This window comes from Lepus europaeus, chromosome 16 (genome assembly GCF_033115175.1).
Source record: "Lepus europaeus isolate LE1 chromosome 16, mLepTim1.pri, whole genome shotgun sequence".
Taxonomy (NCBI): Eukaryota; Metazoa; Chordata; class Mammalia; order Lagomorpha; family Leporidae; genus Lepus; species Lepus europaeus.
The window spans coordinates 56,690,192-56,713,522 of NC_084842.1; the positions used below are offsets into that span (position 1 = coordinate 56,690,192).

Sequence of the window (23,331 nt, forward strand, 5' to 3'; positions counted from 1 at the left end):
TCCAAAGTCAAGAGTTCAATATACAGTGCAGGGGGACTCTGCCAATGTCATCATCATCACCGTGCTGGATGCTTTCCAGGTGCCAAGCACTGTGCTAACCGCGTTGAATGCACTATTGTCAATCAGTTAATAATTGTTAGGCTCACAGTGCAGGAGGAGAGTGACCAGTATCTCAAAGACTGCCTATTATGAAACGTGTGTATGATGGTTGCTAGGCAAATGGAAAATGTGGTGAAAACTGTAAAACACTCGGAGAATACAGTAGGTCACCAGGGTTGCTTGACGTTCTGGGGGAGACAGCATCTCCCCAGAAATCCTGTCTAGGTTATTTTCGTGGTGCAGGTGAGGAGCAAAGGCCGCTGCCTGCAGAAATCTCTCTGCAGAACCCCCGGGACAAATCTGGCCTTCTAAACGTCTGGTGGAGAGAACTGTCACTTGTGACTTGAGACTGCCAGGCAGTGGGGCTCACTGGGCTGGAACAATCTCCATGCAGCATCAAATAAAGCAATCAAAAAGAAAATTCCTCTGAAACTCTCACTGGTATTTAATATTTTATTCATTCCCATGTTATTGTGCTTCGCCTGCGGTAAAACAGCCTCAAAACAGCCTCCTAGGAGTGAGGCATTAGCAGGCTGACAAGCATTTTTCCCATGAATTGCTCCTCCAAGACAATGGCATTTTGTTTGCTGTTTTGTTTCCTTGTCTTCTAACATTCTTTCTGACTTTCAAGGAAAAAAAAAAAAAGAAGAAGAAGAAGAAAAAGAAACCCTCCTATGAATGGCAAAGAAAAGGAAAGAAAAGTTTCTTTTAAACTTTCAACCTTTTCCATTTGGTGTTGCGTAGCATGTAAACATTTTTTTCTCATGGTGGATATGTGGTAGCCTCTTCCCTTGTTTGTACTTTAAATGGTCTCTCCGCCCCCCTCCCCTTTTACCAAAGAGCATTGCCTTTCCATTATTGATTCAGAAAATCAGCAAAGGGAAAAACAAAACCAACCGTGTACACGTATTAAGAAAGGCAAGTCAGGGCGATGGCACAAACCATCCATCTACCCAAGCGGCCATGTATCTATCAATCCATCTCGTTACCCACCAGCCTCTATGAAAATAAAGAGCAGGCACTGTACACATTGCTGGTTGGCTGAAGTTGTGATCTGGACAAAAGGTCTGTTTGGGAAAAAGGATGCTGAAGCTTAATTCTATTTGTGCCGGTTGAAAATCAGGAGGGGTTTTTCTACACTTCACTTTTATTAGATTATTTCTTATAGATGGTTTCTTTTTTCCTCCCAGACGCGTGGTGCAGGCTGCTGAAGCAGTTGGTCTATAGTTGGTATAATTAAATTAACCATTTGGTACAACTTTTAGGGGAGAGCTCGCGTGTAGAAGCACAACTAGAACAAAACAGGGCGCTGGGGCTGGTGCTGGGGCCTGGCCTTTCATCTCTGAGCAGAGGCAGGACCCCGGGCCACAAAAGGCGGGCCGCGGGAGGACGGGCTAGGGGTGGGGGCGGAGGGACGGTGACACGGAACAAAATAAACCTACAAGGCCGACAAAGGGGAAAATGAAGTCCAGCGCATTTGCTCAGCCGACCGTGCGGTCCCGGCGCTGAAAGGTCTCCCGGTACAAAGGCGAGGAGGAGCGCGACACACCGACCCCGCGACGCCGGGCACCAGGGGGCGCCCCGAGAGAGATCGGGGACAGCCCGGCACCCCGAGAGCGCCGGCGCGCCGAGGAGGCGGCGGCCGGGAGCCAAGGTCGCTGGGAACCCCGGACCCCGAGGCGGGGAGCGCCCTGGGCAGGTGACTCGCCCCGGCCTTGGCCGCGCGTCCCCAGCCGTCCTCCGCAGCGCCCTCGCCAAGCTCTCCCGGCTTCTGCCGGAGTCTCCCTGAGCTGGCTTGGGGACATGCAGCTCCCCTGGGCTCCTCACCCCAACCTGCGTCTAACCCCCAAGTTCCACAGCATCCCCTGACAGCCATCCTGACACACTGCCTAAGCACCTGGCACACTGCAGGCCCGCGGCCCGCCTTCGCCCCCCGGGCGCTCAGGGGACCCGAGGTGGAATGGCCCTGCGCTCGGTCGGGGCGTGGGACCCGGGCCCGGGGTGGGGCTTCCCGGGAGTAGCGCGCGCGCAGCTGCAGCCTGCCCTCACACACCCGGGAGGCGCCGACGCCACGCGGGACGTGGAGGAGGTCCTTGTCCAGTGCAGGCCACGGCAGCTCCCTGCAGCCGCCCCGTGTCTCTCTTCTGCAGGGAAAGACGCTTAGCCCTGCATCAGCAGTTGGAGGAGCGGGCTGGCCGGGGTACCACCCGGAGCCGTACCCAGTGCGGGCCCCGGGGGCGGCAGGGTCGCTCTCGGAAAATTAGGAGGCAATTCCCTCCACCCCGTCTCTACCAACACCCCCACCCCCGGCCACGATCGGAGGGACCGAGAAACTTGGACAATTGCAGCCTTGTGCTTGACAACCTAATCCCTGTCTCCCTTAAGTGATGGCGGTGGGGGCACCGAGGTGGGGGAAATTCCATGTGTGGAGTCCAAAGGGGTCCGGCCACCTCCCGGGCCCCATGCAGATTCATATTCATGAGAGCCGGATAAATCAAGACAAATCTCTGCTGTAATAACACTTGGATTCGCATCCGTCTTTGCTGGCCTTTAGGTTTGGGGGACTGGAGACAGATGTTTGCGTCCCTTTTCTCCTCTTGTCTGGCGACCATAAAGGAAAACCGTTTAGAGCGCTGCAATTTGTTTCCCGCCGCAGTAAAACCTGGTACGCATTTATTTTCATTTCACCCCCGTGCACAAAAAAGCGCACGCTGGTCACCAAAGGCCCCTCTTTATCAAATACGCATTGTACAACATACAACTGCAATAAAACGATCAGCTCTCCCCATCAAACCATCACCAGGCGTGGGTCCCGCCGCCCGCGCTCTGCAGCGCTGTCCCTCGGCCCGGGGCCGCGCAGTCACCCGAGGGGCGCCTCCAGCTCGCCCCGCAGAGCGGCGCAGGGCTGGGGGGCCGCAGTCCCGGTGGAATCCATTCCGGCGTCCGCCGCAGTTTAGTGCGCAATAAAACACTGTGGCGGGCGGAGAGCGGGCGCGCATCCACTCCCCGCACTAGCATTGAATTAAACCACTTAGTTTGGCAAACACTGAACGCCTAAATGCCCCTATAAAGACTTTATGAGTTTGTTACTTTAATTACTGACTTGTTACAGAGCACATAAAGGGGGTAATGAATGCAATAAAACTAATTATCTACACATTTAATTCATATAAAATATCCAGGGTTTGTTTACACCACACGGCGATTCAGCTAAGCATTCCCCCTCTTGTCCACCGAGAGGAAGGATTTAATGAAATAGTTTCCTTTATTCTGCTAGAGCCTAACGAACCAAATGAAAATTACCCTCCGCTTAAATCATGGGGCCACGAGGTCCACAAATCACGACTCGCTTCTTTGTGCCTGGCTACCAGCACCCAAGAGCCCGAGGAATCGTTCAAAAAAAGGTGCCCAACCTAGAGCCCTCGCCTGGGCACGTAAAAGCCGGGGCCCCCGCTCGCTGCGCCCCGCATACATCCTGGGCAGACCGACCGCCAAGCTCTTCATGGAGCCCCGGGTCTGCAGAGGGATGTGGGCACCTTGGTAAACACCGAGGCGGAAAAAGAGAGGGAGAGCGCCAGACGGGCAAGGAAGGAGACAGCCTTCGGGAACCGCTGGTGCCCACTCGCTAAAGTCACGGCATCATTAAACCCAACAGCGCTGGCCAAAGGCGACCTCGCGCCCCCACTGAGCCGACCTGAGCGCAGAGAACCCACCGGCGGAGAAGCCAGATTACCGTCCCCCCCACCCCCCCACCCCCCATTCAATAGCTTTTCCTTAGCGCTCTCTCTGGTTGTTTTTTTTTTTTTAATTTATTTATTTTATTTTTTAAGCTCTGTTCACCTAGTCTCTAGAAAGCACATTAAGCCGCAAAGAGAAATGCAATTTATAAGATGCTCTCTGATTTTTTAAAAAAATCATCTCTTCCAGGTGTATCTGGAAGAAATGCACTTAGCGTTCACAGAAACCCCCTCGGCCCACTTACTCTATGTTACAGGGCGCCTGAGTGTTGCCAATGTCCCAGTCCTTTATAACATTTCATGCACTTCAGGGGGTAGGCTTGTTGTTAAATTGAGCGTGTAACACTCTTACAAAACAGGTTTTCTATGACATCAAGGTTTCTTCTCCCTAACCAAGAAAAAAAAAAAAGAGAGAGAGAGAGAGAGAGGACCAAGAAGGGGGGAAAACACACACACACTATCTCCATTTATGCCTAAGGTATAGATCAGTTAAAAAGGCTTAAAAGCTCAGGGAAATTGGATCAGGGAGAATCGTCACCCAACTTTCATTATTTCCAAGCAGTGTGATTGAATTAAAGGGCAAGGAGCTGGTTAGAAGGAGGATCAGGGGCTCAGTGCGTAATGGTGTGGTATTAAATTCTAATTAGAGATGCAGGAATCAATGATAGGGAGGTTGGACAGCTCAGTTCCCCAGTGCCAGCCCAATAGACGGATGAGTTATTGTCATGTAAAAAGCGCCAGCAATAAGACCAACCGCTTTGCTATTGTCCAAGTGGAAAGAGCCAAGTTTATTATGAGGACTATATGCTCTAGAGACCTCAGACAAGGCATCTCATAGGAGGCTTTTTCATAAAACTAGGCTCTGCTGGTAGTAAGGAGGCCAGTTTGGAGGCAGGCGTTGAGCTGTGCACATCTCCCCACTCCAGCCACCTTCTCCATATCCATCTTTTATTTCATTTTTCCACTTGGCTGAGCCATCCAGAACCTTTTCAATGTATAAAATGGAATATTCTTACCTCAATTCCTCTGCCTACGAGTCCTGTATGGCTGGGATGGACACCTCGAGCCTGGCTTCAGCCTATGCGGACTTCAGTTCCTGCAGTCAGGCCAGTGGCTTCCAGTATAACCCGATCAGGACCACTTTTGGGGCCACGTCCGGCTGCCCGTCCCTCACGCCGGGATCCTGCAGCCTCGGCACCCTGAGGGACCACCAGAGCAGTCCCTACGCCGCAGGTAAGGACCGCCAGCTTTCTCCGCTGAGGAAGCCGCCTTTCCGCTCGTATATAGGAAGCCTTGATTGCATTTGAAAATGGAAATGTGTTTAGTATTTACCAAACGAAATTTGCTTACACAAATGAAAGAATTTATCACGTTAGAAGCGATTGCAGGGAGGGGTAATTCACTTACAGGGTTACACTATCCTAGTCACACCCGAACCGCCAACAAAATTATCTTAAGCTGCCAAAATGATAGGCATAATTTATTTACTTTGCGATGAGACGTAAAGCTTAGAAAATAATTAAATAACAAAGAGTAAAGCTCATTACTGGCAGTGTCTCTCTTTTTAAGAACCGACAGCGGCTCACACCTCTGTGGCTGGTCATTTTCATGATCATTTCTTTAGTTTATTACTTTTGCTTCTTCTTTCAGCCCCTGGCCCCCAACTTTCGGCCCGGGTCAGCTTCTGAGAATTGAAAAGTTCCAATTGCTCAAGTGTTTGCTAACTTCTTCCCTGGCTGCCTGACATTCCCATGGACGTTTTGGGACTTTTCTCTCTTTTTTCCCCCCTTTCTTCCTCTCTCGGTTTTTTCCCTGCCGAAAGTGCTACCCCATGTCCCGGTGTCCCGGGCCTCAAGGCATCTCCATTGCGCTATTTCAACGCACCCAGAGGCGCCTGTGCTGGAAGGAACACCGGGAAAGCCCGGAATGTGCGCCCCCATCTCCGTGCATAACGAATTTGCTCGGTGTCTCTCGGCAGGTCCTCTCGGCTGCTCTCCCACGCCGGTTCGGTAGCGGCTCCCCGGCGACCTGACCTGGAGTCTTCACCTGCAGCTCCCCTCTGTTCCGCTCACTGACTTTCTCCTCTGTCACCCCCTTAGTTCCTTACAAACTCTTCACCGACCACGGCGGCCTCAACGAGAAGCGCAAGCAGCGGCGCATCCGCACCACTTTCACGAGCGCGCAGCTCAAAGAGCTGGAGAGGGTCTTCGCCGAGACGCACTACCCCGACATCTACACCCGGGAGGAGCTGGCCCTGAAGATCGACCTCACCGAGGCGCGAGTCCAGGTAGCAGCGCCCGGAAACCGAGCGAGCTCGGCCGCACCTGTCTGGGCAGGGTTGGGGATGGCTGACGGGTCGGGGTGCGGGAGTTCGAAATTGCCGGGATCTCGCTGAAGAAGGATCTGGAGACCCAGCGAGGGACCCGGGACCCATGTGAGAGGTCCCATTGGTCTGGCCGGGCGCGCAGGGAAGCCGTTAGGGCGCGCGCCCTTTGAGGTGCATCCGCAGCCTTCAAAGGTGTCCCCCACTCGAGCAGAGGGACCTGAATGAGCCAGGCACCTCGGGGACAGGAAGTGCCCAAGCCGGAGGAGGAGCGCAGCCCTTGTCCTCACATTACAAGTATTTATTTATTTACTGTCAAATACCTCGAAACTCAAGCGCTTTTAACCTGTCCCCACGGCGCTCGAGTCAGTGCGTTTTCTCGGGACTTCGGACTTGTAAATTTGCTCAGGGCTGTGAGTGCACGAAGGTCAAGTTTAGCCTACTGGCACCTGTGAGGGTACCAGGAGCTCTCAGGAGCTGGCCGTGGTACCTCCCAGGTGAGGTCCCCAGCGGAGAGGCAGCGGTGATGGGCACCATCGCACGCTCCTCCGGGACCCAAGGCCGGGATTGGGAAGCCCGCACAAAACTCAGAGGCTCCTTCCTCATTCTCCGGACTAGAGCTTAACTTTAAACGTGAGGCCTCAGCGTGGGTGAGGAGCTTGGGAGTTGTTCAAGTTGCAGACTGAGCAAAGGGCCCAGCAGAGTAAGGGCTTCCTTGGTAGGATCTTTCTGGAACCTGCGGCCTTTTTACTTGTCCCGCAAGCCGCCGTCTCCCCGGCATGCCCAACTGGCGATCCCAAAGTTTCTCCAAAGACGCAGAAGAACCTGGAGGGGTGGCCTTGGTGGATTGGGGGCGCGCGGCCATGTCCAGGGCGCACGGTGGAGGTAGTGCGGCGTGGGGTGCGGGTTGCAACGAGCGGGAACCGGACACGGCCCACCCTCACCGGCACTTTTCCTTTTCGTTTCCTTCCTTCTCGCCCGCCTCCCCTCGCGTCTCCGGCCAGGTGTGGTTCCAGAACCGCCGCGCCAAGTTTCGCAAGCAGGAGCGCGCGGCGGCGGCGGCTGCGGCAGCGGCCAAGAACGGCTCCTCGGGCAAGAAGTCTGACTCCTCCCGGGACGACGAGAGCAAAGAGGCCAAGAGCACCGACCCGGACAGCACTGGGGGCCCGGGCCCCAACCCCAACCCCGCCCCCAGCTGCGGGGCGAGCGGCGGCGGCGGCGGCGGGCCCAGCCCTGCGGGCGCTCCGGGGGCGGCGGGGCCCGGGGGCCCGGGAGGCGAACCCGGCAAGGGCGGCGCGGCGGCGGCGGCGGCTGCGGCGGCGGCTGCGGCAGCGGCTGCTGCGGCGGCGGCGGCCGGAGGCCTGGCTGCGGCCGGGGGCCCTGGACAAGGCTGGGCTCCCGGGCCCGGCCCCATCACCTCTATCCCGGATTCGCTCGGGGGCCCGTTCGCTAGCGTGCTATCTTCGCTCCAAAGACCCAACGGTGCCAAAGCCGCCTTAGTGAAGAGCAGTATGTTCTGATCGGCGATGCGGCGGCGGCGGCGATGGCAGGCGAGCCGGGGCCCAGGCGGGCGAGCGGGCGAGCGGGGAGGCCCAAGGCTATTGTCGTCGCTGCTGCCGTGGCTTCTTCATCGAGGGCCTCAAGTAATCGCGATAAGAATAAAAAGAGAACGACATCGCCCCCTTTCCACCCCATTCTAACCCCCTTCCTCAACCCCCAAACGAAACGAATTGAGAAACAGCTTCCCCGGCTTTGCACCTGCCTTGGGGCGGCGCCGGGGCCCTGCCTGCGGACTGGGGGCTGTGCCCAGCGCGGCCCGGACTCGGGGGGCACTCTCAGGGGGCTGTGTCTGCGTGTCGCTGTCTGTCTGTCTCGGGGAATGTGCGTCCGGGCAGGTGACGGGCAGAGATGAGGCCACGACCAATTCGGAAGGCAGCAGCCATTTAAAAAACGAAGGCTTAAAAAACAAAGACAAATAGGGGAATGGGAGAATTGGCAGCGACTGAGGGTCTGCGTGCCTCTTGCGGGCACCAACTCTTGGGGGCTCTTCCGCGGGGGTGGGGTGAGGGGAGGCGAGCGGGGACGCCTTTCCAGCCCCCTTCCCCGCCTCTCTGGGTTCGGGCGACGACTTGTCCACCTGTTCCCGCGGCCAAAGTTGACTTTTCTCCCCGTCCGCTTGCCTGCTCCACCTCGCTCAACACCACCCCGCCACGCAGCGTCTGAACCCCACGCCGCTGCAGCCCCCAACCCGCTCGGCCCTGAAAGATGCCCTCTACGTGAGATGCCTTTTCCCCCACAAACTCTGCGGACTGTGTCTCCTGCTCCACGACTCTCTTTTTTTTTCTCTCCTGCCACCCCCCTGCCAGCGTTTTCTTCTTCCACCAGCTTTCACTGAACTTTTGGGCGCTGCTTTGGATGGGAGTCAATTGCAGTCCAGGCAACTGGCGGCAGAGAAACGCCCAGCGAGGGAGAGGCACAGCGCGCGTCTGCTGAAGGGTCGGCTGGCGCTTGTCTGAAGGGTCTGAACGGGCCCCACATCCTGGATGGTGGATGGACTGTACACTGACGATCCCATTCTTTGCGCAGTTTAGACAGCTCGGTTGGGATTTCTTTGTTTTTGTTTGTTTTTATTTTAAAAGGCACAAACTATAGATATTAGTTGAATGTTGAGGCTTTAACTTTTTCAGTGTCTTTCTACAACTGTGTTCTGTGACTCAATTGTATCGTGTTCCTATCAGTACAGACTGTCTCCTCTACGTGACCGTATGATGTTTTTCTCTTCTTGTAGTCTCTATGACGTGTCTTTATGGCGTAATAAGGTTCTCACGGGTTCAATTCCTTTGTGTTTAGAGAGGCCACGGTCCAGACAATGGTATATATTTTTGTTATCAGGCGCATGTCTGTCGTTGGACTATGTTTGTGAACATAACCATAAATTATGTTTCAGATTTTCGAATTTATTTATATGTGTTATAATGGATGCTTCTATTTAAAAGGGAAATATTTCTACATGTGCATATAGTTTTCCAAGAGTGTACCATTAACTTGGTTGTTGATAATAAAAGCAAAACATGAGTCTAGCAACTGCAGGCTTCTGACATTTTCTTGGTTCTTTTTTTGTTTGGTTGCCATTTGGTTGCTTTTGAAATTCATTTTAAAATGATGAGGGAAGGTGGAGGAAATGACTAAATTGTCAAAGGCTTGTGCAGCTTTGTAAGTCTGGGCAGATTGAGCATTCAAACCCATGCATCCAAATTAAATGTGAAATTTAGTGCTTGGGAGAGCCAGCCGGATCCTTGTGGCCGGTGCTTACTTGTCGCCCGGTCACAGGGCACAAAAGAACATAGGCATCCACAGGGCCACACTCTCTGAGGTGGACTTGAAAGTGGGGGTGATGTGCCCTGGTGCCTTCAGTATAGATGTCCGGAGAGGTCTGGGAGGTCCAGCCTCCCTACCCTGCTGACTGTTGGCACCCAGGGACAACCAAAGAAGGGTCCCAGTGGGGGCAGATGAACCTGGACAGCACTGGGCATCGGGCCCCAAAGCAGCTCTGGGTTAGGAGAAATAACATCAAGATTGATTGAGCTTCCATGCCTGATATTATCCACCTTTCACAGTGAAACCACAAAACAGGTGCAATTCCTCCCCTCTTTTTCTTTTCAATAGATGAGGGTATAGAGGCAGCAGAGAGGTTAACCTGCTCCAGAACCCCTGGGGTTATGAGCAAAGACCAGCCCTTGATCCCAGGAAGCCCAACTCATGCTCCTGCTCACCAGTGGTGCCCAGTGTGCCTGAACCAGAGGAGCAGCGTCCCCTGGGGATTTGTTAGCCACAGATCCTTGGCCCCGCCCTAGACCTACTGAATGAGAAACTCGGGAAGGTGGAGACCCAGCAACATGTGTTTTAACAAGCTCCATAGATGATATGGGGGCCACTGCACTACACTGTGAAAAGCCAGGTGGGAATGTTCCAGAACTGGCAACAGGTGGAGGCAGAGGGCATCTCTGGCAGCTTCAGGGAGCCCTTTCGGGAAGGCAGGGAACCCCACCACAGTCCCAGGATGCAATCTGCTCTCTTCCTGGACCATGTGGCAGGGCTCCTCCTTCCAGGAGAAGCCTGTGTAGACTTCTGGTCTCTCCCTTCACACCTCTCTGGGGAGCTTATCTCCTCATTCCAGGGGAAGCCACACTCTGCCTCCTCTGGCTTGAGGATTGTCCGTGGATCTGGTTTGAACTGGCCAGAGCCTCTCACCTGAAGCATCCAAACATGATTTGCATTTGATCAGGTGGGTTCCTTTGGAAATCCCAAGTCTTTGGGTGATATCAAACTACTATGTTTCTAAAAGGCATATAAATAGCCTTAAAAACCCCATGTCTAAATGCCCCTCAGTAATTCTCTAAGACTACATTGTCTATAGACAAGGCCATTAATTGTGCTGCTCTAAAATGCTAGAAATTGCCAGATCGCTTAGGCTGCAGTCTTTGGCTGTAAATATAACTTAGAAGGTCTGGGAGAGGCACAAAGGAGGGCAGGAATTTCTTGACAAAAGGAGCATTCAAAGCCCAGGTAAGCCTGCCCAGGGCTTGGCTAGAGGGAAAGTTGCCTTTCCTGAGGCTTTGGGGGTCTGCTGGCTAAGTTTCTCTGAGCTGATGAGCAGGTCAGAGAAATCCACGTTCTGGAGAAGACAAGATCAGCAGAGGAAGAAAACAAGAATTGGAGAGAGGGAGAAGAGAGATGAAGAAGAGGGAAAACCAAATAGCTAAAGAGTTTTTGAAAACTCCAATGAGGTCCATAACAACCCTTTCAGGTGTGAATACACTGAATGAAGTCTCCCAGATTCCTTATTCCTGGCCTAGGTCTACTTGAGTGACAGCCCTAGTGCCAGGGAAAGCAGGGGGATGGCACTGGGCACTTCCTTGCCACCGCAGTGTCCCAGGGGGCACTCTGGAAACATCAGGGACCGTCCAGCTTGAGGCCCCTGTAGCTCGCCTTCTTTTTCCTTTGGGTCACCTCCACTTTTCTTACTGACCCAAGAGGCAAACGCGAGAGGTAAGCTTATGATCAGATGCAGAATAACGTCCCTGTAATATGATGGAACCTAGTGGCAGGACACTGTGTCTCTCCATTGTGTCACTTCCTTGGAGCCCTGCACAGTGTGAACAAGCTCACTTTCACTTTTCTTCTCCTAAGGAATTTGCATTTTGGCTCATCAAGACATCCTTTTTCCTGGCAACTCCGGGACCACATGTGATTTCACAAAAGCTGCATGAACCGATGCCAGATGGCCACCCCGAAGCCAAGTCTCCTTCCAAACGGCCCAGAGCAGGGAGCCAGAGAGTACTTTCAGAGGGGAGCTGATAACCCAGCAAGCAGAAGCTGCCCTTTACGCACCCCAGAGGCTTCTTTGCGGCCACGCCATGCCCCTAGGAAGCTAGCCTCTGACTAAGTAGGGATGGCCTTCAATCACAGAAGGGCTGGTGTGACCTTGGGTGGCAAATGACCCCTGTGAGCCTAACTCATCCACCATAAATGTGAACAATAACACAGGTGTGGGGTTGTTAGCAGGATTAAATAAAGCAATGTACAACAAACATCTGGCATAGCTTAAGTCTTCAATATATGTCAGATGATGGAGCTCCTAGATACTTTCTTTTCTTTTATAAAGATCTATTTGTTTATTTGCAAGGCAGAGTTACAGAAAGGAGGGTGTAGAGGAGAGAGGGAGAGAGAGAGAGAGATCTTCCATCAGCTGGTTCACTCTCCAAATCGCTACAACACCCGTGGCTGGGCCAGGCACCAGGAGCTTCTTTGGGGTCTCCCACACGGGTACAAGGGCCCAAGAAACCTGGGCCATTTGCAGCTGCTTCCTCAGGCACATCAGCAGGGAGCTGGATTGGAAGTGGAGCAGCTGGGGCTTGGACCAGAGGCAGCGTTGCAGGCAACGACTTAACCCTCTGTACCACATCAGCCCCTAAATCCTTTCTTGATTTCTGTAGCTCAGGCCTCAGAAAATTAAGAAGGGCTGTCAGTTGTCACTCATGTCAACGTCCCAGGAACACAGAATGTGAATGAGTATGTGAAGGTGGGCATTGGGGAACTTCTCGGAGGGTGGCGAGCTGAAGCCCAGAGTCAGTCTAGGGGTAGCAGGTGCTACCAGGTAATAGCTCTCGAGGCCTCGCTCTATTCCAGGCCTGGCTGTAATGCAAGTATTTCTCATGGCTACTCTGTGGGAAATGCACTATTCGCTTTGGTTCTTTTCAGGAAACTGAGGCACCCAGGGATAGGCTCACATGCCCCGCCCCCACATCAGCTGGGAGTAGGCAGCAGGGATGCAGCCCTGCCAGGGTGGGCAGCACCTGGGCTCTGCAGGCTCTGCTCTGACAGCCTCAACAGAGGAAGAGTTTGTGTCAGCCCTCACGATTACAGGCGGTTACATCCAGAGATCTCGAAACAGCCTCTGAGCGGTCCTGCGGGCCAGAATGAGTGACGCGGAAGTCCAGGACCTGTGAGGGAGCAAGCTTTGCAGACCCCCCCCCCCCCCAGGAGGAGGGAGGATTTTTTTTTTCCTGCAAGGCAACATATTTACAGCTTCCAGTCTCTTTGGCGTAAGTGGATAAGACAAGCAGTAGGCAGGGGCTGGAGCATGCGCAGAGAAAGGACGGTTATATTCATGAAGTGCACAACCTGGGAGGCTCTACAGGAGTGGATGTCGCCGGCGCTGTGGCTTAACAGGCTAATCCTCCACCTTGCGGCACCGGCACACCGGGTTCTAGTCCCGGTCGGGGCGCTGAATTCTATCCCGGTTGCCCCTCTTCCAGGCCAGCTCTCTGCTATGGCCCGGGAAGTGCAGTGGAGGATGGCCCAAGTCCTTGGGCCCTGCACCCACATGGGAGACCAGGAGAGGCACCTGGCTCCTGGCTTTGGATCAGCGAGATGCACTGGCCGCGGTGGCCATTGGAGGGTGAACCAACGGCAAAAAGGAAGACCTTTCTCTCTGTCTCTCTCACTATCCACTCTGCCTGTCAAAAAAAAAAAAAAAATTAAATTAAATTAACAACAGGAGTCACTGTGCACTTACTTCCCATGCAGGACACTGTCCTCAATGAGAATTAACTGTATTATGAGAATTAACTGTAAAAGTTGTTCATAAATATTGTGTGTGTATGCAAATTGTTAAAATCTTAAAAAAAAATTTAAAAAAGGAGTGGATGTCAGGAACAAATGGGAGCCTTGGAGCATGACAGACCTACGATGCAAATGACAAACACCCACCCCCAACCTGCGTTCTCCAGCCTTGATTCCAGAGGGGCTGCTCACAAGCCCACGTGGAATGGAATGACTAGACATCCCGCCCTCACTGTGTTTCTGTGTTGGAGCACACAGTGGAGCGCAGAGACCTGTGACCTCATGTGGGTGAGAGGCAGGACTGTCTAAAAACACGTCTGCGTCGCCATGGTGCACATTTTGGACCCGTTGGTCATGGCTTAGGTCAGGAGTTCTTAAACTTGGAATCAGAATGCCAGGTAAGAAAAAAACAAGCAAATATTTTTAGTTATTTCAATCTGAAATGTAGCATCTTCTAAATAATGTAGGCAACATAGTCACAGTAGTAATTACTGTTGCCTGTGACTTGTTATCAATAGAAATCACAGATGTTTGCATTTCACATTAGATTCTTTGCAGTCATCTTAATATACCACAATATTTATATTCATCATTAGTTTGAAATTATGCTATTAAACCAGCTATTATATCCTGTAGTCACTGCTTGAATAAAGAACTGAATCACAAATTTGTTTTGAAACATTTTTGAGCATTGGGTTTTTGGTGCACTGGTTCAGATACCACTTGAGATGCCCACATACAATATTGACTGCCTGGGTTCGAGTCCCGGTTCAGTTTCTGATTCCAGCTTCCTGCTAATGTGCACCCTAGGAGGCAGCAGTCTGTGGCCCAAACACTTGGGCCCTTGCCACCCATGTGGGAGACTAGGGTGGAGTTGGCCCCAGTCCTAGCTGCTGTGGCCATTTGGGGAGTGAACCAGTGAACAGAAAGTCCCTCTCTGTCTCTTTGCCTTTCAAATAAATTAAAATGAAAATAAAACATTTTTCTAATTTTGTTTGAATTGTCTTCTTTTGTAATCCTATGCATTTCTCCTTCATTATCTTTCTTTAAACATTATTTAGTTCTTAAACTAACAAGTTAAATTGTATGTATTTATTGTGTACATGATGTTTTGAAAGCTGTATACACCAAATGAAATTAATTAACATATGCTTTGCTCACATATTTATTTTTGTGGCAAGAACACTTAAAAGCCATGCTCAGTGATTTTCAAGAATACAATACATTACTATTAACTATAGCCACCATGTTGCACAATAGGTCTCTTAAATTTATTCCTCCTATCTAACTGAAATTTTGTATCCTTTGGCTAATATTGTCCCAACCCCTCCCCTAATTGCTTTCCTTTTTTTAAGGGATACAGAGGGCTGCTCCATCTGTAGATTCACTTTCCAAATGCCAGCAACAGCCAGGAGCCTGGAATTCAATCTGGATCTCCCCTGTGTGTGTCAGGCACCCATTACCTGGTATCTCCCAGGACGCACACCAGCAGGAAGCTGGATCAGAGGTGGAAGAGCCGGGACTTGAGCCAGATCTTCTGACATGGGGTGCAGGCATCCCAAGAGGTGACTTAAGCAGCTGCTCCAAACATTTGCCCACGCATTTTATTTTCTACATTTAAAACTGTCGTCGTGAGAAGGTGTTCACGGGCATCAGCCAAGTCCAAGGGGTTTGCGACACATGCACGACGCAGAGGAGTTCTGACTGTTTGGTGCAAGCAGGCTGTTCTGTCTCTTGTGAAGCTCTGACTCTAAGACCTTTTTATCAGGACCAGAGCATATAATCATTTTGCTTCCAAGGTGGAAGTTACCTTGGGGGAGTTTTAAACCTATTACCTGTTCCTTCCAAGAACCAAATAGAATAGAACCAGCCCTCAAAGCAGAACAGAGAAAGTTCCAGGATTTCATGACCAGCAGCAGGGTGGAGGCAGCAGTGGGGAGGAGCACCAGGTGGTCCCAAAGTTTCGACAGAACTTGGTATTCTCTTACTACTTATTGGCAGTTTGCCTACACCCAATACGGTGCACTGACGGGGGTGGGGCTGTGCTTCCTTTTCACAGTAGCCAAGGCTACTGAGCCTCATCCAAGGTCACACCATCAATAATGGCAAAGTAAGCTTTCAGAGTTCCACCTCCTAACCTATATGCTAAACAGGTTACAAAGAAGAAGATGATGATGGAAGGAATTCCTCATTTGCCTTGCTGTCACTCACTTTACTTTTTGGTCTAAACCTGAAACTATTTGGGTTTTATAAAATCCCCCAAGGCCAAGTGACTGAGCAGTGATGTTACTTTAGCCATATGCTTGATGTCAAAGAACTCCCTCGGGGGGAAAGGCAGACATGGAGGAGAAATAAAGGCCTCTAACCTGGGCATAATTTCATTAGGAAACCAAGTGGACGGCTGCTTGTTGGATGGCTCTCAGATGAGTTAAGTGGTGATTTCCAGAACAGGAAGTACCTGGGTGTAAAACTGAATTTCGTTAAGATCCCAAATGGCAGGGCTGGCCCCGGCGAAGTGGTTGGCAAGCCTGGTTTGTTTGAGTCATAAGCTAATATACTTTGCGGACTACCTACTATGTGTCATATGTTCTGCTGGCCGCTTTGCATTTGTTATCTATTACAGACTTCAAGACTCCTGGGATAGAATATTATTATTCTCATTTTCCAGGTGAGAAAAGTCTAAGTGGCGGAAGAACTGAGCAACTTGCTCAAGATTCTAAAACAGGTATGTGCCAGAGGTGAGCCTCAAACCCCTGTCTTTTTGACCCCAAAGCCCTATTCTCTGGGGCTTCAGGAGCCACTGATAGAGCATCCTAGCCCTCCGTGCTGGCCTTGGTCTTCCTGTGCCTGCCCAGCAAATGTTAAAAAGGGCAGAGACGGGGTGGGCAGTTGACACAGTGGTTAAGATGCCTACATCCTGTACTGGAGCAATTGGCTTGAGACCTGCTTCCTGCTAATGCACAGCCCAGGAGGCAGAAAGTGGTGGCTCAGGTCTTTGGGGCCCTGGTACCCACACTGGGGACCAAATTGAGATCACGGCTGTCACAGGAATGTGGGGAGTGAGCAAACTATTTGTCTTTCTGTTTTCTATGTCTTTCTACCTTTCAAATAAAATGAAAATAAACAAATACGAATTTGAAAGCAATTCTTTCCTTTTTTTAAAAAAAAAGCAGAAAAGATGATGAAAATGTTCTGATATTACATTGTGGTGGTGGCTGCACAATGTTGTCATTATGTAGAACCCACTGAATTGTATACTCTACAAGGGTGGGTTTTATGGTATGTGAATCATATTCTAACGTATTTTAAGTTGGTCATCATTTGTGTTATATTTATTTATTTAATTTATTCGAAGGCAGAGACACACACAGAGATTTTCTAGCTGCTGGCTCACTCCCCAAATGCCTGCAACAGCCGGAAGAGCAGGGTAACCAATTTGCTTCTCCTATGTAGGCGGCAGGAATCCAAGCATTTGAATCATCGTTTGCTGCCTCCCAGGGTGCTCGTTAGCAGGAAGCTAGAGCAGAGCAGAGCCAGAACTCAAACCCAGACTACTCTAATATGGGAGGTAGGTATCTTGCATGGTGGCTTAGCTGCTGCACCAAACACACACCCCATATTTCAATTTTTTCTTGAAAGATTTATTTATTTATTTGAAAGGCAGAGTCACAGAGAGGCAGAGGCATAGAGAAAGGTCTTCACTTCCCAGATGGCCACAATGTCTGGAGTTGAGCCAATCCAAAGCCAGGAGCCAGGAGCTTCCTCCAGGTCTCCCAGGTGGGTGCAGGGGCCCAAGCACTTGGGCCATCCTCTACTGCTTTCCTAGGCCATAGCAGAGAGCTGGATGGGAAGTGGAGCAGCTGGGACTCGAACCAGCGCCCATATGAGATGCTGGCACTGTGGGTGGTGGCCTCTTCTGCTATACCAAAGCACCATACCCCTATTTTTTTTTTAAAGTAGAAACCAATATGACAGATCCAGCACCCCTTCCATCTTCCTTGATAATGTCCTTGATTTCTTATATGTACTTATATGCTAGTGAAAAAGAAAACCAAAACATATAGCCAATAAGAAAAATCCTCTGGAGTGGGCATTTGGCACAGGGATTAAGATGCTCCTTGGGGTGTCCTCATCTGATATGGAAGTGTCTTATTTGAGTACTGGCTCCTCTGCTTCTAATCTAGCTTCCTGCTAAGTACACCAAGGAAGCAGCAGATGATGGCTCAAATATTTGGCTCCCTGTCACTCACATGGGAGGCCCAGATGGAGTCCTGGGCTCCTGGCTTCAGCTGGCCAAGCATTTGAGAGTATTTGGGGAATGGACAAGTGGATGGAAGGCCTCTGCTTGTCCTCTGTTACTTTACCTTTCAAATAAAAAATGAAAATAGAATTTTTTTTTCTTTTTTCTTTTGACAGGCAGAGTTAGACAGTGAGAGAGAGAGACAGAGAGAAAGGTCTTCCTTCCATTGGTTCACTCCCCAATGGCCGCTACAGCCAGCATGCTGTGCCAATCAGAAGTCAGGAGCCAGGTGCTTCTTCCTGGTCTCCCATGGGGTGCAGGGCCCAAAGACTTGGGCCATCCTCCACTGCACTCCCGGGCCACAGCAGAGAGCTGGCCTGGAAGAGGGGCAACAGGGACAGAATCCAGCACCCCTACCGGGACTAGAACCCGGTGGTGTGCCGGCGCCACAGGTGGAGGATTAGCCTAGTGAGCCGCGGTGCCGGCCTGAAAACAGAATTTTTTAAAGCTTCTGTTTGTGATTTACTTTGTGTTAGGAGTTGTGCTTAGCACTTTATGTGAATTATCTCATCGCATCTTCAGTATATAACTATCCCCATTTTAGAGATAAAGGAAACAGGATTTACAAAGATTGATAGCTGATTAAGTTCCTCCAGCTCATGAGCAGCAGAGCTGGGGTTGGATTTAAATTCAGCTCAGCTCCTCTGCATCTGGTTACACACAACAGTCTTGTGCTCACACATGCCTTAGTGAATAAAAGCTTCCCCATGACCCCTTAAAGCTCTTCACTGTGCACAACGACCATACGCAGTCCTGTGTGTGAGCACATATTGTTGTCACGGGCAGGAGTTCACAGATCCTTCAACACATCCTCGAACCAACCAATGTTCAGCGAGTGTGTGCCTGGGTCAGGTGCCCACTGGGCCCAAGAAGTAGAGCAGTAAGGACTTTGTGGTGCTCCGGGAGTGGGTAAGATCCCCATGGGGTGAACGGTCAGTGCTCACCCGTAGCCCCAAAGGCTTTCTCCTCTCCTTGCTCATCACTTCTCTTTTAGACCAGCCTTCCTGAGAGCCTAATCCACTGCAGGACACCCACAAGCAGCTGCCTGAGGTTGAGTGTAGGAAGCTGGCCCCAAACGACTGGGCTGACATCACTGGGTCCTCCCTGTTTGTGCGCCAAGGCGTTCTCTTCCCCAGACCACGTTGCCATCCCACTGTGGTGAGTTGCGCAGTAGCCTGATTCCGGGAGGCCCACTCTGTCCAGTCTGAAGGCCTGGGGATGTCTGTTGTAGGTAATGGATGGATTGTTCTTAACCAACACCCTACAAGGTCCCAATAAAGACATTTATGGGTCCAGCTCCTGCTGTGTTGCCCGGAAGAGATGAGGAGCTCAGCCGTCCTCAGAGCACCCTGACGTGTAAGTGTGATTATCATCTTCATTTTCCAGATGCAGAAACGCAGGCATGCTGGGAGAAAAGGAGCTTTGCTTGAGGTTGCTAAGGGAGGAAGCGCTAGCAACACAAACTCAAAACCTCGTGCATTTTACTCAGGGTCTGTGGCTTTCCTTGAACCTCTGCTTCGTAGAAATTTCAGGAATGATTTAATCATTAAGCATAGGATCGGCTTTGGTCTTCTCTCTTTTGAATGTTTTCCACAAAGGCAATTCACATGAAAATAGCCATTGCCTGCAGCCCTAATGACTGTGCGGAGCAAAACCACATTCTGAGGCAACTGATGTTGTTTTTGAATAACAAGAAGCCTGCAGGAGTTCAGCGTCAGCTCAGCGGCTGTTCAGACCTGGAGGAGCCAGAACGATCCGCCTCTTCCCTGCAGCAGGCTCCTTTCCAGCCACCGCAGGGACAGCAGAGGCATTAGCAAGCCTGCAGCATCTAAAGGGCCAGATCAATTCGCAGAAGCACTTCCAAGGGAAACAGATCAATAAGTTCCTTCCCCTAAAGATTGATAACATCATCAGGAAGCAACAGATGCATTGTAGGGCCCGGTACACGCGCAGGGGAGGTGAGCTCCTTGAGCTGCCATTCTGTGTCTGGGAAGAGCCATTGTGAGTCAGCACCTGAGCCTCCCAGCACCTGTCAGACGATGAGAGCTGACGTTCCCAGCGCACTTGGCAGTTCCCAAGGTGCCGTCACATACTTGGTCTCTTTTGAGGAAGACCCTATAGACTCTAGCAGATTAAGACCGTCATCTCACAGCAACATTTTATTGCTTGCTTTTTTTTTAAGATCCCAATTCTTTATAGCCAAGCTGGAGCTTGAAGCTTCGGACTTTGATTGCCACACTCTGCATCCTTGCCTAAAGTTTTTCAAACTTCATTCACTCTTTGGGTAGTCATCTTCACAACTTTTTTAAAAAAGACTTAATTTATTTATTTATGTATTTGAAAGAATTACAGAGAGGCAAAGGCAGAAGTAGAAAGAGAGAGAGAGAGAGAGAGAGAGAGAGAGAGAGAGGTATTCCATCCGCCGGTTCACTCCTCAATTGGCTGCAACAGCCGGAGCTGAGCCAATCTGAAGCCAGGAGCCAGGAGCTTCTTCTGGGTCTCCCATGTGGGTGCAGGAGTCCAAGGACTTGGACCTCTTCCACTGCTTTCCCAGACCATAGCAGAGAGCTGGATTGGAAGAGGAGCAGCTGGGACTTGAACTGGTGTCCATATGGGATGCTGACACTGCAGGCACACACCACAGCACGGGCCCCATCTTCATAACTTTTGACACATCAGAGAACTTCCTATGTGATTTTTCTTTTCATTGACCTATTTTTTTTAATATAAACTTATTTTAAAGGAAAACTTTCAAGGTGGGGAGTTTGGCCTAGTGGTTAAAACATTAGGTTAGGTTGTCCACGTCCCATATCATGATACCTGGATTTGAATCTACCCTCAGGTTACTGTTTCCAGCTTCCTGCTAATTTAGACCCTCAGAAGCAGCAGTGATAGCTCAAGTAGCCTGGTCCCTGTCGCATTCCTGGGCTACAGGATTTAGTTCCCAGCTCCTGGTTTTGGCCCTAGCCCAACCCTGGCCGTTGTGGACATTTGGGGAGTGAACCAATGGATAGAACCTCTTTCTCTCTCTCTCTCTCTTTCTCTCTCTCTCCCCCATCTCTCAAATAAATAAAAATTGAAAAGAGAAAACACTTCCTATTGCTATTACAAATAATCACAATATGCCTTGCTATAAATAAACAAAAAATAATAAACAGTTACTTAATCTTTAAAAGAAAAACACCCCAGACTTGTCTTTGTATTTGCTCAGCCAGTGGTGCAGAGACTGCACGTTTTCAATCCAGTATACACTGTGGGCCTTTGTGAGGGAATAACAGTGCAGTCATTTTAGGGTTTGAGGTCCTGCACCATGACCACTATTGAAGTAAGCTCTGCTATATCCTGCTTAAGTCAATAGACACAGGACCACTTTATGCAGACATGAAGAAAAAGGTTAAAGCTTTAGAGCAAATGAAAGGTCCCTCATTTCAAGAGGCCCCATCCCCAATCACTGTTCCCCATGAACGGAAGGGGCTCCAGACAGTTCCCGAGATCTGAAGAATGGAGGAGATGAAACATTCCAAATAATATCGCATTTCAACAGGTAAAAGAATCAAACCAGTGTTCCAGGCGTATAATACAGAAATCAACGAACCTTGCCATTAAGGTATCATGAAAAGCAAGGATGAAATGGACAACTGTAACTTCACCCTTGAGATTAATCCATCATTTAAATTTGGTTAAGACTCATTTAAGTCTTATTGTCAGTTCTGACCCATAAGTGCTTTCTCCTGCCTGTCCTCAGATACTTATTGATTCCCTTCCCTCAACGTCCCCTCAACCCTGCCTTTAATCAGCATCGTCGTTGAAGGGGTCTGAGGCCGGCCCCTGTATTTATTACCTGGCCTCTCCTAATGGCCTTCTCTATCAGCATCTTGCTTCCAGGCAGATCCCCTCCAATTCATCCTCCCCCTGGTGCGAGCATCATCTTTCCAAAGCACAGAGCCAGCCAATTCCCCATCACTCCACACATACCACCAGCCATCTTCAATGGATTCATATTTTTAGGAAAAGGGTGGAGTCTAAGTTCCTTTTTTTTTTTTTAAATTAACTGATTCATTTTTTTATTTGAAAAGCAGACACACACACACACATGCACACGCACACACACACAGAGATCTATTTGCTGGTTCATTCTCCAAGTGCCCACAATAGCCAGGGCTGGGTTGAACTGAAGCAAGGAGCCTGGAACTCAGTTAGGGCCTCCTGGGTAGGTTGCAGGGACCCAAGAACTTGATCATGCACTCCCAGAGTGTACATTAGCAGGAAGCTGGAATTGGAAGCCAAGTTGGGGCTTGAATCCTTAATATGGCTCACAGGCCAAATTGTATGTATCTGGGTATAGATACTTGGGGAGAAGGGAGAGGTAGAGAGAGCATGAGAAAAGAATAGGGACTGGCATTGCAGTAGAGCAGGTTAAGCCCAGCTTATGGTGCCAGCATTCCATATCATAGTGCCAACTGGAGTCCCAGCTGTTCCACTTCCAATCCAGCTTCCTGCTAATGCCTAGGAAGGCAGCAGAAGATGGCCTAAGTGCTTGAGCCTCTGCCACCCATATGGGAGGCCTGGTGGGAGGCTCCTGGCTTTGGCCTTGCCCACACCTGGCTGTTGCAACAATTTGAGAAGTGAACCAGTGGATGGATGATCTCTCTCTCTCTCTCTTTTTACCTTTCTTTTCTTTCTTTTTTTTAAAGATTTATTTATTTATTTGAAAGTCAGAGTTACACAGAGAGAGGAGAGGCAGAGAGAGAGAGAGAGGTCTTCCTTCTGTTGGATGGCCGCAACAGCTGGAGCTGTGCCGATCCAAAGCCAGGAACTTTCTCGGGGTCTCCCACATGGGTGCAGGGGCCCAAGGACTTGGGCCATCTTCTACTGCTTTCCCAGGCCACAGCAGAGAGCTGGATTGGAAGAAGAGCAGCCGGGACTAGAACCGGCAGCCATATGGGATGCCGGCGCTTCAGGCCAGGGTGTTAACCCGCTGTGCCACAGTGCCGGCCCCTCTTTTACCCTTTCTACCTCTTTCTCTCTCTCACTCTGCCTTCCCAATAAATAAATAAATCTTTTAAAAAGGAAGGAGAATAAAAATTTAAATTTAAAAATAAAATTTTAAAAAATAATAAAATTCATTGTTATTTTACTAAATAATTACATTTAAATAATTACACACAAACAAGACTAGTGTTTGCTAATACTAACTGATATAATCAAAAAGGGAGAGAACTATCCATCATGGGAAGCAGGATACACAGCAGACTCATAGAATGGCAGATGTCCTAAATAGCACTCTGGCCTCAGAATCAGCCCTTAAGGCATTCAGATATGGCTGAAGAGCCCATGAGAGTATTTTAGGCATGGAAAGCCAAGATACTCTGGAAAAAAAAAAAGAAGACCTAAATGAAAGATCTCTGCGAGTGAGATCCCAGGGGAAAGAACGGGGCTATCAAAGAAGGAGGTACCTTTCTCTGAAGGGTGGAGAGAACTTCCACTTTGACTATGACCCTGTCAGAATAAGATTGAAGTCAGCTAACTCAAAAGGCTTCCATAGCCTTGGCAACTCATGACTAGAGCCTAGGGAGATTACTGACACCATAAACAAGAGTGTCAAATTGTTAAGTCAACAACAGGAGTCACTGTGTACTTACTTCTCATGTGGGATCTATCCTTAATGTGTTGTCCAATGTGAAGTAATGCTATAACTAGTACTGAAACAGTATTTTACACTTTGTGTTTCTGTGTGGGTGCAAACT

General features: G+C 50.1%; 1 protein-coding gene across 1 annotated transcript; it reads left to right on the top strand.

Moving 5' to 3' along the window:
* The first annotated feature begins 4,828 nt into the window (after window positions 1-4,828).
* PHOX2B (paired like homeobox 2B) lies at window positions 4,829-7,679 on the top strand. Its single transcript, XM_062213669.1, has 3 exons — window positions 4,829-5,069; window positions 5,936-6,123; window positions 7,164-7,679. The coding sequence occupies exons 1-3, from the start codon at window positions 4,829-4,831 to the stop codon at window positions 7,677-7,679; spliced, it is 945 nt and encodes a 314-aa protein (XP_062069653.1).
* Window positions 7,680-23,331: the final 15,652 nt, after the last annotated feature.

Bases quoted from the DNA above. Each gene is read 5' to 3' on its own strand.
- PHOX2B (XM_062213669.1), top strand. From the start codon at position 4,829: ATGTATAAAATGGAATATTCTTACCTCAATTCCTCTGCCTACGAGTCC. The intron at 5,070-5,935 runs GTAAGGACCGCC...TCACCCCCTTAG, and splicing joins GAGCAGTCCCTACGCCGCAG to TTCCTTACAAACTCTTCACC. The intron at 6,124-7,163 runs GTAGCAGCGCCC...GTCTCCGGCCAG, and splicing joins TCACCGAGGCGCGAGTCCAG to GTGTGGTTCCAGAACCGCCG.